The 18,825-nt window shown below is 40.1% G+C and overlaps 2 protein-coding genes across 31 annotated transcripts in view; one reads left to right on the forward strand and one right to left on the reverse strand.

Moving 5' to 3' along the window:
- The window catches only part of PTPRA (protein tyrosine phosphatase receptor type A), a 180,770-nt gene that overhangs the window by 55,048 nt on the left and 106,897 nt on the right, over window positions 1-18,825 (forward strand). For 2 of the 30 annotated variants that reach the window (XM_078371224.1, XM_078371230.1), the window contains exon 3: window positions 14,506-14,588. The exons of the other annotated variants lie outside the window; for them this stretch is intronic. The gene's annotated coding sequence lies outside the window, so the exon portion shown is untranslated. The remainder of the gene's footprint in view (window positions 1-14,505; window positions 14,589-18,825) is intronic. 30 annotated transcript variants of the gene reach the window in all.
- On the reverse strand, window positions 5,841-7,004 carry LOC100896273 (L-lactate dehydrogenase A chain-like). Its single transcript, XM_078371250.1, is given in 2 exon segments — window positions 5,841-6,213; window positions 6,215-7,004. Coding segments are annotated over 2 exon segments (999 nt in total). The 5' UTR covers window positions 6,953-7,004; the 3' UTR covers window positions 5,841-5,952.

The following is an 18,825-nucleotide window of genomic DNA, read 5'->3' on the forward strand; positions in this document are numbered from 1 at the left end:
CAAGGCCAGCCTGGACAACATGGTGAAACCCCATCTCTACTAAAAATACAAAAATTAGCCAGGTGTGGTGGCGCGTGTCTGTAATTTCCAGCTACTCTGGAGGCTGAGGCGGGAAACTCTTGAACCTGGTGGGTGGAGGTTGCAGTGAGCGGAGATTGTGCCACTGCACTCCAGCCTGGGCAACAGGGCGAGACTGTCTCAATTAAAAAAAAAAAAAAGACATGGGTATACAAACATCTTTTCAAGTCCCTGTTTTAGTTCTTTTTAGTATGTTCTTAGAAGTAAAATTACTGGATCATATGGTAATTCCATGTTTAATTTTTTGAGGTGTCACCATGCTGTTTTTCATAGTACTGCGCAATTTTATATTCCCAACAGCAATGCACAAGAGCTTCACTTTCTTTACATTCTCCTTTTTGGTGACCTCCATAATTCTGAATTATATGCGTATGCTCTTTCTTCTTAATTTTTTTATTAATAAAAAGGACAACATTTTTTTTGCCTCTCCAATGTGAAAAATAGGAACTTACCTCACACTATACCCCCACTTAATATTTGTATTATTTCCTGTTCTTCTACTGTTTCTTAGTTTCCTCAGACTTTTGTAACAAAACTTCATAAACTAGGTGGCTTAAACAATAGAAATTTATTGTCTCAGACTTTTGGAGGCTAGAAGTCCTGAGGGCTGTGAGGGAGAATCTATTCTATGATTTTCTTCTAGCTTGGTAGCCTTAGGCATCCCTTACCTTGGTTTTCTCTGTATCTTCAAATTGTCTTCCCTCTATGCATATCTGTCTCTTGTGTTCAAATTTCCTTTTTCAAAATAAGTAGGACAGTCATTGGATTAGGGACCACCCTAATGAGCTCATCTCAACTTGATCATTTGCAAAGACCCTCTTTCTAAATAAAGTCACATTCACAAGAACTGAGGAGGGGTTATGATTTTAACATCTTTTGGGGGACACAATTCAGCCTGGGCAACAGAGCCAGACTCTGTCTCAACAAAACAAAATAAAAACAAAAAACTGAATTAAACCCATAAAGTGTTGGTTACATTTTTAACTTTCAGAAGTACTCTTGAACCTGTTTTTTAGGTTAATTTTCAGCACTCTTTCCTTCTTTCTTCCTTTCCTTTTTAATTTTTTTTTTCTTTTTTTGAGACAGAGTCTTGCTCTGTCACTCAGGCTGGAGTACAGTGGTACAATCTTGGCTCACTGCAGCCTCCACCTCCCAGGCTCAAGTGAGTCTCCTGCCTGAGCCTCTCAAGTAGCTGGGATTACAGGTGTTTGCCACCATGCCTGGCTAATTTTTGTATTTTTAGTAGAAACGGGAATTTTGCTATGTTGGCCAGGCTGGTCTTAAACTTCTGGTCTCAAGTGATTCACCCACCTCAGCCTCCCAAAGTGCTGGGATTACAGGCATACACTACCGCCCCCAGCCTTCTTTCTTTTCCTTTATTTCCTTCTTTTTTTTTTTTTTTTTAAACCTGTTGTTTTTTTTTTCTTCTTCTTCTTTTTCTCCTCCAGCACTATTTCTTGACTCACATTGTCAGGTGAGGATATTAGCATCCTTACCTTTCTGTTAGGTACATTTTTCCTTTTGACCTGTGCATTCTGTCTTCTGAACACAGCCAAGCCTTTCATGGTCTGTTCATAATTTATCTTTAAAAATTGAAAGCTAGTAAACAGTATTTACATTATTATAGCTAAGTAAATATTGTTCACTGTCAGGCCAAGCAGCATTTTCTGGATTTTTATTTCTTTCTCTGTAGGTTCAATGTCATAGACCCTGGACTATTCAAATGAGAAAATGAAGAAAAAGTGAATTCTCTTTTTGAAACTTATCAGTTGCTTCCAATCGTGTCTTTATATTTTATATTAGAACTGTAACTCTCTTATAAAATTTTCCCCCTGGAGTTTCTTATTTTCTTATTTATTTCCCTGTTATTATAGTTTCACTTTTCCCCAAGATCTCAGTCATACACTCTAGCCTGTCAAGGCTGGTTCAAACCATAGGCTGTGTCCCAAATTTAGTCTAGTCACACACTGCAGTCCAAGACCAGTTTGGACTAATTGTTTTTTAGGCTATCTACACAATCATATTCTTGGTATTTTCTTTACCACTTTTCTTTGAAGCAGGGCAGGGGAGGTTGGTCCACTGATCTTGGATATCAGTCTTTCTTTTTATTTGTTTTTTTAAATCTTACTAGAGGCTGGGTGCAGTGGCTAATGCCTGTAGCCCCAGTACTTTGGGAGGCTGAGGCAGGTGGATCAGGCAGGCGGATTGAGGCCAGGAGTTCAAGACCAGCCTGGCCAACATGACAAAACCCTCTCTCTACTAAAAATACAAAAATTAGCCAGGTATGGTGGTGGATGCCTGTTATCTCAGCTACCTGGGAGGCTAAGGCAGGAGAATTGCTTGAACCTGGGCGGTGGAGGTTGCAGTGAGTTGAGATCATGCCACTGCACTTCAGCCTGGGTGACAGAGCAAGACTCTGTCTCAATCAATCAATCAATCTTACTAGAGTTTATTCTCAAGTCACTTACTGAGAGAAAATGTACATGGCCGGTAAATTTTGACTCTGGTGTCTGTTTTTAAGACCTTCATGTTCGAGTGATGGTTTGGTTGAGTATAGAATTCTAGGTTGCATATTGTTTTTCCCAAAAATTTTGAAGTCGTTTCTCCATTTCTTCTTTTGTTGTTCATGAGAAATAGAAAGTTAGTTTCATATAGAAAATTTTTCTTCTTTTCTGGAAGCTTTTCTTTTATATTCTACATAGTCTGGAATTCCATAGCAGTGTACTTGGTGGGCCCCTTATTAGATCTGCGGACTCATAGCTCTCCATATTTTAGTTATTTCCGTCAGCAACTTTCTGATATTGAGCTTCCTGAGTTGTTCATATAATGTTCTTATCTATTCGGTCCTTTTTAAAAAACTTTTTGCTTTTGGTTGTTTTCTTTGACATTGTCATAACTTTATCTCCTAATTTTTTTTCTTCCTTTTTTTTTTTGAGACAGGGTCTCACCCTGTGGCCCAAACTGGAGTGTAGTGGCTCCATCAGAGCTCACTGCAGCCTTGAGCTCCCAGGCAAAAGCAATCCTCCCACCTCAGTTTCCCAGGTAGCTGGAACTACAGGCATGCTCTACTACACCCAGCTATTTTTTTTTTCTTTTTTTTTTTTTTTTAGTAGTGACAAGGTCTCGCTGTGTTGCCCTGGCTGGTCTCAAACTCCTGAGCTTAAGTGATCCTTCTGCCTCTGGGGACTACAAGAGTATGCCACCATGCCTGGCTAATTTTTATAATTTTTAGTAGTGACAGAGTTTCTCCATGTTGCCCAGGCTGGTCTTGAACTCCTGGGCTCAGGCAGTCCACCTGCCTCAACCTCCCAAAGTGCTGGGATTACAGGTAGGAGCCACCACGCCTAGCCTGCTGTTTCTTCTTTTATTGTTTTCATAAAAATAGTCTTCTCCCCACTTTCTTTTCCTGTATGAATGTTAATAGTTGACCATAGCATTGGCCCTATATACTCTTTTATTCTTATTTCTTCAGTTTTATTTAGCTTCTGCTGTGTGTTCACACATTCTTTTCTATTTACTTGATGTGTATCCCATCTTTTCTTGTGAACACTGTGTAGTCATTAATGAGAGTGTGGTAGGATTTTGTGTATGGATATTTAAGAAGATGACCGTAAAGTGTTTTTAGAGATGATCTTTAAAGACCGGGCATGGTAGCTCATATCTGTAATCCTAGGACTTTGGGAGACCAAGACAGGAAGATTGCTTGAGCTCAGGAGTTTGAGACCAGCCTGGGAAACCTGGGGAGATCCCATCTCTACAAAAAATTTAAAAATTAGGCAGGCATGGAAGTATATGCTTGTGGTCCCAGCTATTCCAGAGCCTGAAGTCGGAGGATTGCTTGAGCCCAGGAGCTCGAGGCTACAGTAAGCCATGTTTGCACCACTGCACTCCAGCCTGGGTAACAGAACAAGACCCTGCCTTAAAGAAAGAAAAAGGAAAAAAAATCCCTTTAAGCAGTTGATTAAGTTAAAATGATGTCTCTAGGGTGGGCCCTGATTTGATGTGATTGGTGTTTTTATAATAAAAGGAAATTTGTACACACAGACATCAGAAACAAATACACAGAGGAATGACCACATGAGGACACTGTAAGATGGAGGCCATCTGCAAGCCAAGGAGAGAGCTCTCATAGGAAGCCAAACTTGCCAACACTTTGATCTTGGAATTCTAGCCTGTAGAACTGTGAGAAAATAAATTTCTGTTGTTGAACCCACCCAGTCTGTGATTTTTTTTTTTTTTTTTTTTGAGACGAAGTCTTGTTCTGTTGCCCAGGCTTGAGTGCAGTGGGACGACGATCTTGGCTCACTGCATCCTCCGCCTCCCAGATTCAATCGATCCTCCTGCCTCAACCTTCCTAGTAGCTAGGATTACAGGTACATGCCACCGTGCACGACGAATTTTTGTATTTTTAGTAGAGACGGGGTTTTGCCATGTTGGCCAGGCTGGTCTTGAACTCCTGACCTCAGGTGATCCACTCACCTTGGCCTCCCAAAGTGCTGGGATTGCAGGTGTGAGCCACCTCGCCCAGCCAGTCTGTGACACTTTTATGGCAGCCCTACCAAATGAATACAGACATTTAGGAAGGCTTGTACATTGTAGCATTTGGTAATTTTTGTGCATGTAGTTCCATTATTGAGAAGAGCAGGATGGATGGGAAGCATTGAGACAAAGTACAATACGAGCTGAGCTGGCTACTAACATATGTATGATTTTGTGGTAGGTGAAGAAAGGATTTCAGAAGTAGAGTGCTTACGAAAGAAAAGCTCAACAGTGTAAGAATTTTACACTAGTTTGACTTTAACAGAGAGTGAGTTCAACAGTGAAAGATGAGGTTGCAAGTATAGTTTGGGAACCCATATTAATTTCCTAGTGCTGACCTAACAAAGTACCATATACTGGTGGCTAAAGGCAGCAGAAATGTATTGTCTCACAGTTCTGGAGGCCCAAGGTCAAGGTGTTGGCAGTGAAGGTTCCTTCTGTGGGAGAATCTGTTCCATGGATCTCTTCTAGCTTCCAAGAGCCCCATGTGTTATTTGATTGTAAGTGATCACTCAAATCCTGTGTCTTCAAATGGCATTTCCCCTGGGTCTGTTTTCACATGATTGTCATCTTATAAGGACACCAGTCATATTGGATTAGGGGTCCACAATACTCTGGAATGACCTCATCTTTATTTAACTAATTACTAATCTTCAACAACCCTATTTCCAAATAAGGTCACATCCTATGGTACTGGGGATTAGGACCTCAACATATCTTTTTTGGGGAGACATAGTTCAACCCATAACAGAGGCCAAACTGTGAAGCTTTTTTTTTTTTTTTTTTTTTTCACTGTTCAAGGTTTATTGGGGGTTTTAGTTGGTTTAACATTTGAATAGTTGGTTGCATTGTTTATATTACATTGTATGGTAATGTATACTACTGAAATATAGTTCACAAAATAAGATCCTTTGGAACAAGACATGCGATATTGGATCTATACATTGAATGCCAGGATGAGACCTACTGGGAAAAAATGTTGAACTAGGCATGTTCAGTGAAGGAGCCAGGAAGTTATATAACAAATGAACATCTCTGGCTCAAGGGGCAACTACAACATGTGCAGCACTGGCAGTGGTGCCTCAGAGGTGGCAGAACTATTTCACACTGACTAGTTTAGGACTACCCAAGGTTACCACCATCCAGCATCAGAATATAGCTGTAGGACTTTACAAAGCATTCCTATTTTTAACTTCTGGAATTGATGTTTTTCCCAGTCCATCTTAAAATATTACTGCTTTAATCACAGATCAGATAAAAAAGGACAACATGCGCAATCTCCAACTAAAATCCTGTTGTAGCCTAGACAGTAAAATGGCATGACATCAGAAGACTTTAAAATTGCAGCTCTTTTTGGATCCCCCAAAGTGTATCCGCACTCTTCTTCAAACGGGCCTCTTCCTCAGGAGTCAGAGTCACCTTCACAACGTCTGAGATTCCATTCTGTCCCAAAATGCAAGGGACACTAAGGAAGACATCATCCTTTATTCCATAGAGACCCTTAATCATGGTGGAAATTGGGTGCACCCGCCTAAGATTCTTCATTATAGTCTCTGCCAAATCTGCCACAGAGAGTCCAATGGCCCAGGATGTGTAGGCCTTTGAGTTTGATCCCCTCGTAAGCACTAGCAACCACCCGCTTGTGAACCTCTTTCCACTGTTCCTTATCTGAATCAGTCCCTAACTCTGGGTGCAGAGTCTTCAGGGAGACACCAGCAACATTCACTCCACTCCATACAGGCACACTGGAATCTCCATGTTCCCCAAGGACCCACCCATGACAGCTTAATGGGTGAACTCCCAGCCTTTCCCCCATCAGGTAACGGAATCTGGCTGAATCCAGATTGCAACCACTTCCAATAACACGGTTTTTGGGAAAGCCACTTATCTTCCAAGCCACATAGGTCAAGATATCCACTGGATTTGAAACAATAAGCAACTTGCAGTTCGGGCTGTATTTTACAACATTAGGAATGATGAATTTAAAGATGTTCACGTTACGCTGGACCAAATTAAGACGGCTTTCTCCCTCTTGCTGACGTGCCCCAGCCGTAACAATGACCAGCTTGGAGTTTGCAGTTACATTATAATCTTTGCCAGAGACAATCTTTGGTGTTCTAAGGAAAAGGCTGCCATGTTGAAGATCCATCATCTCTCCCTTCAATTTGTCTTCAATGACATCAACAAGAGCAAGTTCATCCGCCAAGTCCTTCATTAAGATACTGATGGCACAGGCCATACCAACAGCACCAACCCCAACAACTGTAATCTTATTCTGGGGGGTCTGTTCTTCCTTTAGAAGATTATGAATCAGCTGATCCTTGAGAGTTGCCATTTTGGACTTGGAACCAAAAGGAACCAGGAATGCACGTCGGGCGGGCTTCGGGGGCACTCAGCAGTGGGATCCGAACTCGGCGGCAGCTGCTCCAGCCGAAGCATTTCTTATATAGCAACTCAGATATTTTCAAATCTATGGTTTATTCAATGGGAAACCATTGAAAACTGAGCAGGATGAACATAACAGTTTAGGAAGACTCTTGGTGGGGTGGTGTTTGAGGGATGTTAGCTTCACTGGGAGTCAGTAGTAGGCCTGGACCAGATCAGTGTTATGGAAAACCAGGATTGTGGGGCTCCCACTCAAGATATCCCAAACCCAAATCTTCAGACTGGAGACCCAGGACTGATTTTTAAAAGCTCCCTCTTTCTCCCTGTGATTCAGATGATTTAGCCTAGTTAGGATTTAACACTGGATGTGAGGTGATAGAGGCATGAAATGGGTTGGTGTTTATGCAAGTAGAAAGACCAGAGAGAACCTGGGAAAAGAGACATTTCGAAAAAAATAGTATGTAAATTGGCACTGCAGTGTCTAAGACAGTGCTGGAATCCTCAAGAGAAATAAGGATATCTAGAGAATAAATAGGGTTTAAAAGGGAGGTGATTAATTTGGTTTACAGTGTAAGGTGATAGACACCTCAGCCAACACTTGGCGAATGGTGATGTATGTTCAGAAGTGAGATAATGGAGGTGATAATCAAAACCCATCCTGAGTATGGATGAGCCTTTGTGTGGGAGAAAGGATCAGGAAGCCAGTACTGTAGATACTTCTTCCCTAGCCCCTGAAACAAATGGATTTGACTGCTTTGTCATGGCACCTGGAACAAAGGTAGCATGGCTTACCTATTACCTTTGCTATTAACTCAGTGAAGGCAGGGACTAGTCTTGGTTTTTTATTTTTTATTTTTAAGAGATAGGGTCTCCCTCTGTTACCTAGGCAGGATCATGTATGCCAGGACCATGACATAATCATAGCTCACGGCAGCTTCAAACTCCTGGGCTCAAATGAACCTCCTGCCTCAGGCCTCCTAAGTTGCTGGGACTACAGGCATGCGCCACCATGTGCAGCTGACCTCAGGTGAGGTTGCTTTTTAAAGGCCAGCATGTAATCATCTGACTGACTGACCGACCGACCGACCTGGAAAATGAACACATCAACTTGAGAATAAAAACTTTGGCCTTTTCTCCTCACATCCCCTAACATTTAATTCAATGCAGATTTTTAATAGGACCCAAATAAAAATTTTGATGTGTGAATGGTAGAAGAAGAAAAGCTTTTTTGGAGCTAAAATTGAGTACTCATTGTATCAAGAGAACCAGGAAACAGAGAAGCTTTTGAGAAATAAGTTAACCATAACATGTCAAATGCAAGTCAAGGAAAATGAAAACCGAGGGCAAGAATTAGATTTAATCAGGAGGTTATTTGTAGATTTACTAATGAAGGAATTAAGAACATAATGAGGTTGTTAAGGGAGAAGGAAGGAATTAAGAACATAATGAGGTCATTAAGGAGAGGTAGAAAGTGAGGAAGTGAAAGCTAAGTACATCTTACACAAGTTTAGTGGTAATGAGGAAAGGGAAAAGAGAAGCTTGTAGGGCTAAATAGGAAGGCTATTTTTCTTTATATTTTAAGAAATCTGTTTAGGACATTGGTGTCTATTTGTAAACAAAGGGATATGAGGGCTAGAGAGGGAAAAATTGAAAGTACCAGAAGGAAATGCATAATTTTAGGGGAAAGATCTCAAATGGCATCAAGAACATGGGCAGTAGCCTTAAAAATGATGAGGGAATCTCTTCCCCTAGTCTAAAAAGGGAGAATAGAGAATTTATTATAGAGGAGAGAGAGGTCATGTCCTTTTGTCACTAAAGCCATCTGCTCAAAGGGAGCTTCAGCTACTGTGCTAGAAACTGATACAGGAAACTGACAAAGGAAGGATGTTTTCTGCACAGCACTGAGGAGTGTGACACTCCTAAGCAGTAGTTGGCAGCCTGAGGTAGGAATGGTGGAACCAGATGGTGAGGATAATCCAGGAATCAGGATGGCAGTTTCTGTAGATTAGGGAGTTGTAGGTTGGGGGTGTACTTCTATTCACTCTTCTCTGGTTCAGAGGTTTTATAATTTTCACCAACATCATTAACAACAATATTGGATGCCTCCTACATGTTGGTTTTTATTTTAATGTTGGAAAAACAAAAACGTAAGAAAACTACCCTGAGATTTCTGGTTTTATTGGGGAAATAGATCATGTATGTAAAAAGCAAATTTAGCATATGGCACATGGCATCATAGACTAAGTCCCAAATGAGCAGATTAGATAAATGTCAGCGAGATTACAATTATAGCAGTACACTTTGAGGTTTCTTTCCCCATAGCTTATGAACATTTAAATTTTATCACTTTTATAAACATATGCCTATTTGAGAGGTAAGAAAAGTACGAAGTTGCTTTAATTTGCTTTTCTTGATTGTTAGTAAAGATGAATATTTTCATTTGTTTATTATTATTTTACTTTTTATGAATTGCCTATTCATAGCTTTTATCCATCCTTCTGTGGCTGTGTTTGTACTTACTAATTTGTAAATACCTCATTTAATAAGGTTATTTAACCTTTTGTCTGTAACATTTTGCAAATGTTTTTTTCTAGTTTTTTTTTGAGACAGAACATCACTCTGTCATCCAAGCTGGAATGCAGTGGCATCATCTCTGCTCACTGCAACCTCTGCCTCCTGGGTTCAAGTGATTCTTGTGTCTCAGCCTCCTGAGTAGCTGGGATTACAGGCGGACACCACCAGGCCCAGCTAATTTTTATAATTTTAGTAGAGATGGGGTTTCACCATGTTAGCTAGGGTGGTCTGGAAACCTGACCTCAAGTGATTGCCTGTCTTGGCCTCCCAAAGTGCCGAGATTATGGACACAGCCACCACGGCCAGCCTTTTGTAGTTTTTTTCATTTAAACATTTTCTTTCTTAGTTTGATTTATTTTCAGTTTATGATGTTTTGTTGACACACAGGAGTTTAAATATCTTATGTATTAGAAACTATCAATATTTCTTTTCAATATTTAGGAAGGCTACCTCACCCTGACAACAGAAAAATATTTTCAGATGTTTTCTTCAAACTGTTTTATAGTTTATTTGTACTTATTTACATGATATTGTATTATTTATTGTTATTTATATACTTTAAACCATTTGGAATTCGCTTTTGGAATATTGCGTGAAATAAAGAGCTAGTTTACTTTTTGCTGAATAGTTCAGCCATTTCTAGTACTGTTTACTAAATAATCTATTAAAATTTTCTACTGACTCCTAAATGATTTTGTCCAGGCTGGAGTGCGGTGGCATAATCACAGCTCACTGCCGCCTCTGCCTCCCCAGGCTGAGGTCATTCTCTCACCTCAGTCTGTCACATAGCTGGGACTACAGACTCACCACCACACCAAGCTAATTTTTGCATTTTTTTGTAGAGACGAGCTTTTACCATGTTTCTCAGGCCGGTCTCAAACTCCTGGGCTCAAACGATCTGCCCACCTCATCTTCCCAAAGTACTGGGGTTTACAAGGCTACCAAGTATTTTTATCATATTCTCAGTACTATGTATACAGACTTCTTGTTTGTAAGTCTATCTGTACCAATGCCACAAAGTTTTAATGAATATTATTGTATTAATCTTACAGTACAAATACTTGTTCATTATTTATTTTAAATAATGCCTAGACTACACTCACCTATTTGTATATGTGAGCTTTTTTTTTTTCTTTTGAGACGGAGTTTCACTCTTTCACCCAGCCTGGAGTACAGTGGCGCAATCCTCCACCTCCCAGTTTCAAGTGGTTCTCCTGCCTCAGCCTCCCGAGTAGCTGGAATTACGGGTGCCTGCCATCATGCCTAGCTAATTTTTGTATTTTTAGTAGAGATGGGGTTTCACCATGTTGGCCAGTTGGTCTTGAACTCCTGACCTTGTGATCCACCCGCCTTGGCCTCCCAAACTGCTGGGACCTATTCTCCATCACTGTAATTTTGTCATTTCAAGAATGTTTTAGAGTCTGGATGCAATGCCTCACGCATGTAATCCCAGCACTTTGGGAGGCAGAGGTGGGTGGATCATTTGAGGTCAGGACTTTGAGACCAGCCTGGCCAACATAGTGAAACCCCACATCTACTAAAGAGAAAAATTAGCCAGACGTGGTGGTGGGTGCCTGTAGTCCCAGCTGTTTGGGAGGCTAAGGCAGGAGAATCACTTTAACCCGAGAGGCAGAGGTTGCAGTGAGCTAAGATCATGCCACTGTACTTCAGCCTGGGTGACAGAGCAAGACTCCATCTCAAAAAAAAACAACAAAAAAAGAGTGTTATAGAAATGGAATCATTCAGTATATGCCCTTTTGAGATTAGCTTTGTTACTCAGCATAATGCCTTTGAGAACCATCCGAGTTTTTGTATATATCAGAACCATCCAAGTTTTTGTTTGTAAATTGTGTAGTTTGTTCTTTTTTATGACTCAGTAATATTTTATTGTGTAAATGTACCAGTTTATCCATCCAATTGGGAAGGATATTTGTGTTTTTTCTAGTTTGGAGCTATTACAAAAAGACTGCTATGAACATGTACACATTTATTGTATGGACATACATTTTTATTTCTCTGAGATAAATGCCCAGAAGTGCCGTTTGTTTTTGTCATTGATAAGTGTAATTTAATTTTTAAAAAGAAAATGCCAAAACTGTTTTCCAAAGTGGCTGTAGTATTTGCCATTACCACTAACAATGTATGAGAGATGCAGTTTCTCTGGATCCTCATGACAATTTTGCATTGTCACCATTTTACAATTTTAGTCATTCTGATATTTGTATAGTAGTATCTCATCATGGCTTTAATTTGCTTTCCTGATGTCTAAAGATGTTAAATCTTTTTCTTTTTTTTTCCTTTGAGACAGTCTCGCTGTGTCGCCCGGGCTGGAGTGCAGGTGGTGCGATCTTAGCTCACTGCAGGCATGTGTTACCACATCCAATTAATTTTTTTTTTTTTTTGAATTTTTGGTAGAGACAGCGTTTGGTCGTGTTGGCCAGGCTGGAGTTAAAACACTTTTTCATCTGCTTATTTGCCATATATATAAGCTCTTCCGTGAAATGTTTCTTTGTGTCTTTTGTTCATGTTTGTTTGTTTGAGATGGATTCTTGCTCTGTTGCCCAAGCTAGGGTGCAGTGGCACAATCTCAGCTCACTGTAACCTCTGCTTCCCGGAGTTCAAGCAATTCTCCTGCCTCAGCCTCCCAAGTAGCTGGGATTACAGGCACACACCACCATGCCTGGCTAATTTTTGTATTTTTAGTAGAAATAGGGTTTCACCATATTAGTCAGGCTGGTCTCGAACTCCTGACCTTGTGATCCACCCATCTTGGCCTCCCAAAGTGCTGGAATTACAGGCATGAGCCATGGCACCCGGCCGTCTTTTGTTCATTTTTTTTTTTAAATTTATTTTTATTTTTATTTTATTTTTAATGTTTAAAATTTTTTTGAACACCCACCTGCCTCTCCTCTTTTGTTCATTTTTAACGGGATTTCATTGCTTTATTTCTATTGCATTTACAGAGTTAAATATACTTTCTTTTAAAATTATTTTAAAATTTATTTTAATTGACAAGTAAAAGTTATATATGTATATAATACATAATGTGATGTTTTTATATATGTGTATATTGTGGAATGGCTAAATCAAACTAATTAACATATGCATTACTTTACATATTACATGTTCGTGGTGAGAACACATAATCTACTCTCAGCAATTTTCAAATAAACTATATTCTTTATTTCTTACATGTGGGAGCTAAAAGTTAAAACAACTGGACTCATGGAGATAGAAAGTAAAATGATGGTTACCAGAGTTTGGGAAGTGGAGCAGGGGAAATGGGATGTTTAATGGGTACAAAATGTAGTTAGATAGAATGAATATGATCTAGTATTGATAGCGCAATAGTGCTATCAAATTATATAGTCAGCAATAACTTATTGTATGTCTTCAAATAAGTAAAAGAGTGGAATTGGAATGCCCCTAACAAATGATAAATGCTTGAAGTGATGGATACCCTAATTACACTGATGTTGTTATTATACATTATAAGCTTGTATCAAAACATCACATATAGCTTATAAATGTATATACCCATTATGTACCCATAATAATAAAAAAATAAAAAATATGCTGAGATGTGCCTCAAATATTTGTGTATATATAGACATATACATGTTAAAATGGTTTTTAGGTGGACGTGATGGCTCACACCTGTAATCCTAGCACTTTGGTAGGCCAAGATGGACAGATCATCTGAAGTTAGGCATTCAGGACCAGCCTGGCCCAACAGGGTGAAACTTCATCTCTACTAAAAATACAAAAAATGAGCTGGGCATAGTGGCAGTCACCTATAGTTCCAGATACTTGGGAGGCTGAGAAGGCAAATGGCTTGAACCTGGGAGTTGGAGGTTACATTGAGCCAAGATAGTGCCATTACACTCCAGCCTGGACTACAAGAGTGAAACTCCTTCTCAAAAAAAGAAAAGAAAAAATTAGCCAGGTATAGTGCATGCCTGTAGTCCCAGTTACTGGAGAGGCTGAGGTGGGAGGATCGTTGGGAGGATCGTTTGAGTCCAGGAGGCGGAGGTTGCAGTGAGCCAAGATTGCTCCACTGCACTCCAGCATGGATGACAGAATGAGACCCTGTCTCAAAAATAAATAAATAAAAATAAAAAAAAAACAAAAAAATCTGGGCACCGTTGCGCACGCCTGTAATCCTAGCACTTTGGGAGGCTGAGGCAGGAGGATCACCTGAGGTCAGGAGTTGAAGACCAGCCTGGCCAACATGGTGAAACCCTGACTCTACTAAAATACAAAAATTAGCCAGGCATGATGGTAGTGCCTGTAATCCCAGCTACTCAGGAAACTGAGATGGGTGAATCACTTGAACCTGGTAGACAGCGGTTGCAGTGAGCCAAGGTCGCGCCACTGCACTCCAGCCTGGGCAGCTGAGGGAGACTCCATCTCCAAAATAAATAAGTACGCTTCATTTCATTGTAGTCACAAGACATATATTTTAAACGTGCAAATCTCAAATCTATTAAATCTTTACAGACTGATTCCAAATCAGAGCCTATGTATTCAGGATAATGCCAAATATCAGAGAAAATTGGAACACAGCAGCCTGTTTTCAGTGATCAGACATCACCCCTTAAGGCTGCAATGAAAGAGCTATGTGTCTTTGAAATCACCTTTTTTGTAATGCTACTTTGTTCAATAAAAATGACATATAATATATTGTTATTAACTGTAGTTACCATGATGTACAGTTGATCTCTTGAACTTATTTCTCCTAACTGAATTTTGTATTCTTTGTCCAGTATTTCCCCAATTCCCCTACCCACTAACCTCTGTTAACCACCATTTTACTCTCTATTTCTATAAATTCAACTTTTGACACTCCACATGTAAGCGAGATCATGCGATATTTGTCTTCCTATATCTGGGATTTTTTTAAGACTTAGTTTTGCTCTTGTTACCCAGGCTGGAGTGCAAGGCTCAATCTCAGCTCACCACAACTTCTGCCTCCCGGGTTCAAGTGATTCTTCTGCCTTCTGGGATTACAGGTGTGTGCCACCACACCCAGCTAATTTTTGTATTTTTAGTAGACATATGTTTTCACCATGCTAGTCAGGCTGGTCTCGAACCAACCTCAGGTAATCTGCCCGCCTCAGCCTCCCAAAATGCTGGGATTATAGGAGTGAGCCACCGTGCCCAGCCGTAATTTTTAAAACTCAAGAAGAGAAGAATTTTTTAATTAGTGTATGTATGTGTATATGTAGATGGATAAACATACATATATGAATAACATATATAGATGTGTACATACATAGACACACACACACACATACCCTTTGCATTGCTTTTTCTTTACTTCTATTTGAGGTTTTCTTGTTATCATTTACTTTCTTTCTGACAGAGTTTCTTTAGCCATTCTTTTCAAAGCTGATCTGTTGATGACACATTTTAGTTTCATTCATCTGCCAGTATTTTTATTTCATTTTTATTTCTGAAGGATATATTCACTGTCTATAGAATTTTGACTTCATAGTTGTTTTCTTTCAGCATTTGAAAAATATTGTATCCATCCTTGTGGTTTCCATGGTTCCTGATGAAAATCTGTTGTCTTTCAAATTTTTATTCTCCTGTAAGTAATGTTGTTTCCCTCTAGCTGCTTTCAGTACTTTTCTTTAGTTTTTAGAAGTTTGAATCTGTAAGTTTATATCTAAATTTGAGGCCAAGTGTGGTAGCTCATGCCCATAATCCCAGCACTTTGAGAGGCCCAAGGCAGGAGGATTGCCTGAGCCCAGGAGTTTGAGACCAGCCTGGACAATATAATGAGACCCGTCTCTAAAACAGATAGATAGATAGATAGATAGATAGATAGATAGATAGATAGATAGATAGAATTGTTTTGTTTTGTTTTGTTTTTGTTTTGTTTTGTTTTGTTTTAGACAGAGCCTTGCCATATCACCCAGGCTGGAGTACAGTGGTGCGATCTTGGTTCATTACAACTTTTGCCTCCTAGGTTCAAGCAATTCTCCTGCCTCAGCCTGCCTAGTAGCTGGGATTACAGGCGCTCGCCACCATACCTGGCTCATTTTTTGTATTTCTAGTAGAGAGGGGGTTTCACCACGTTGGCCGGGCTGGTCTTGAACTCCTGACCTCAGGTGATCCACCTGTCTTGGCCTCCTAAAGTGTTGCGATTACAGGCATGAGCCACGGCGCCCAGCCGATAGTTTTTAGCCATTATTTCTTCAATTTTTAAAAAAAATTTCTCCATTCTAATCTTACTCTTGGGACATTGATAACATGAATGTTAGATTTTTGTTACTATCCCACAGGACGTTGAAACTGTGTTCATTTCTTTTCAATCTACTTTCTCTCTTGTACAGACTGGATGATTTCCATTCATTTGTTTTAAAGCTGACTGATTGTTTCCTTTGTCATTTCTGTTCTGCTATTGAGCCCGTCCAGTGGGTCTTTTTCTTTTCGGAAATTTTATTTTTTATTTTTAAAAATTTCATTTGGTACTCCTTATATCTTATATATGCCGAGTGTTTATAATGTCTTATTTGAGCAGTTCCATGGTACACATCTGTATCATCTTGGTATTGTCATCTGTTGATTGCCTTTTTTCATTCAAGTTGAGATTTTCATGTTCCTGATATAATGAGTAATTTTGGATTGCATCCTGACACTTGGAATATTATGCTGTGAGATTCTGGTTCCTGTCTAAATTTTTATGTTTAACAGGTGGTCAACCTGTTTAGGTTTAGAACACATACCCTAGCCCGCTTTTATTGGCTGTGGTTCAGTTTTCAGTCTTGCTGTGCTGTTCTGGTTTGTGCTACCGAGAGGCCAGTCTGAAATTTAGGTGTTATTCCACCTAAAATTAGGTTCTTATACCTTTTGAAATTTAGTTCTTACACCTTTTGCTGTGTTGTTTCTGGTCATTTTTACACATGGGTTACTCAGAAGCACGTTTAGGATATCATACACAGATTTAGAGAACTCATTTCTCTAGCTCTCTCCTCACCATAATCCTTTCCAATTCTGTAGTTTTGCTGGGTTAGGACTCCATCTGGTTATTCCAGAATAGAGAAAGGACTTCACCCACATTCTCTGCAGCTGTAACATGGAGAAGAGGGCACAGGTGTGCCACCTCATTATGGCAGAGTTGTATTGGAAGGCAGAATGCTAGTCACAATTTCTGGGCCAGTGTCTGGTAAGGAAAAGAAGGGGTACCCCCCCCTTTTTTTAGTTTGCCTGGACTAGGATAGGCATGGTCAAAATGTTTTTGTTCTGCTGAGCTGCCCCTTTCCCAGTTCTTGACCTAGAGAGGGCAGGCTTTTCTTGGCAATTTCTTGTCTGTGCTCATTGGTCCATTTAGGCTGTGACTCCAGAGCCTGGGCTAGGACTTTTTAGAATTTAAACCAAACAAAAAAATAGGAGCTTCCTTTTGGGTCAGTCCTTATGTCCCCTGGTCCCTAGTCAGTCTATCTTCTTTTTTCTACTTTTCAGAATATTTCTGTCACTTGAGTCATAGAATGTTTGGTTATAATCAGTGGGAGGGGTCAGGTGCGGTGGTTTATGCCTGTAATCTCAGCACTTTGGGAGGCTGAGGCGGGCAAATCACCTGAGGTCAGGAGTTTGAGACCAGCCTGGCCAATATGGTGAAACTCCATCTCTACTGAAAATACAAAAATTAGCCAGGCATGGTGGCATGCACCTGTAGTCCCTGCTACTCGGGAGGCTGAGGTAGGAGAATCGCTTGAACCCGGGAGGTGGAGATTGCAGTGAGCGGAGATTATGCCACTGCACTCCAGCCTGGGCGACAGAGCGAGAATCCATCTCAAAAAAAAAAAAAAAAAAAAATTAGTTGGGTGTGGTGGTGGACGCCTATAATCCCAGCTACTCCGGAGGCTGAGACAGGAAAATCATTTGAACTCAGGGAGGAACAGGATGGAATATGCCTACTCCATCTTCTCCTGAACTCTAAATCGCTGCTGCAGTTGTTTTTTTTTTTTCTTTTTTTTGAGACAAGAGTCTCACTCCATCACCCAGGCTGGAGTGCAGTGGCCTGATCTCAGCTCATAGCAATGTTTGCCTCCTGAGTTTAATCAATTCCCCACCTCAGCCCCCTAAGTAGCTGGGATTACAGGCATGTGCCACCATGTCTGGTTAATTTTTTGCATTTTTAGTAGAGACAGGGTTTCACCATCTTGGTCAGGCTGGTCTTGAACTCCTGACCTTGTGATCCAGCTGCCTCGGCCTCCCAAAGTGTTGGCTACTCACAGGCGTGAGCCACTGTGCCTGGCCTCCTGCTGCAGTTTTAAATTATGAACTTTATATTTATTTCCAATAGTTTTTTTTTTTTAAACCTATGTACACAGTCTTTCAAATACAAATAACAGATTGGTGTTTTTCCTCCAATAATTATATTTTGTTTTCTTTTTCTTAGAAAAAGAGATGAGGTCTTACTGTATTGCCTAGGCTGGACTTGAACACTTATGCTTTGGCATATACTAATATGTTTTCATACCTCCTTACTTGTAACACTTTTGCATCTCCACCAGTAACTTCTAACTGGATTGTCCTCAGCCTTCCAAGTAACTGGGACTACAGGCACATACCCCCATACCTGACTGTTTTCTTATACCATTATCTACTTTTTCAATAGGGTTGGCAAACTATTATCTGTCTCCCACCCATATCCAGCTCACTGCCTGTTTTGGTATGGTAGACAAGCTCAAAATGAGTTTTCCTTTTTTTTTTTTTTTTTTTTTTGAGACAGTTCTCACTTTGTCACCCAGGGCAGAGTGCACTGGTGTACACACAGCTCACTTCAGCCTTGACCTCCTGGGCTTAAGGAATCCTCCTGCCTCAGAGAGAGAGAGAGAGAAGAAAGAAATTATATGAAATTCAGATTTCAGCATTTTATTAGAATATGCCATGTTCATTTGCTAATATATATTGTCTGTGGCTGCCTTCATGATACGACAGCAGAGTTGAGTGGTTGGAGCAGAGATTAATTGCCAGCTTTTGTTCCAAATGATTAGTGAATCTTAAAGGTGATTGCCAGCATCCCTTTCTTGACCTGCTTTAATGATACTGATTTTAATGTTTGGCTTTTCTGTATGTTGTTGTCCATTATTTCAAGATACATAATTTTCTCTGGTGAAAAGTTCTTTTGTTTCTGATTTGTTTGTTTGTTTTTTGTTTTTGTTTTGAGACAGAGTCTTGCTCTGTCACCCAGGCTAGAGTACAGTGGCACGATCTCAGCTCACTGCAACCTCTGCC

Source organism: Callithrix jacchus, chromosome 5, assembly GCF_049354715.1.
Source record: "Callithrix jacchus isolate 240 chromosome 5, calJac240_pri, whole genome shotgun sequence".
In the NCBI taxonomy this organism is placed as follows: Eukaryota; Metazoa; Chordata; class Mammalia; order Primates; family Cebidae; genus Callithrix; species Callithrix jacchus.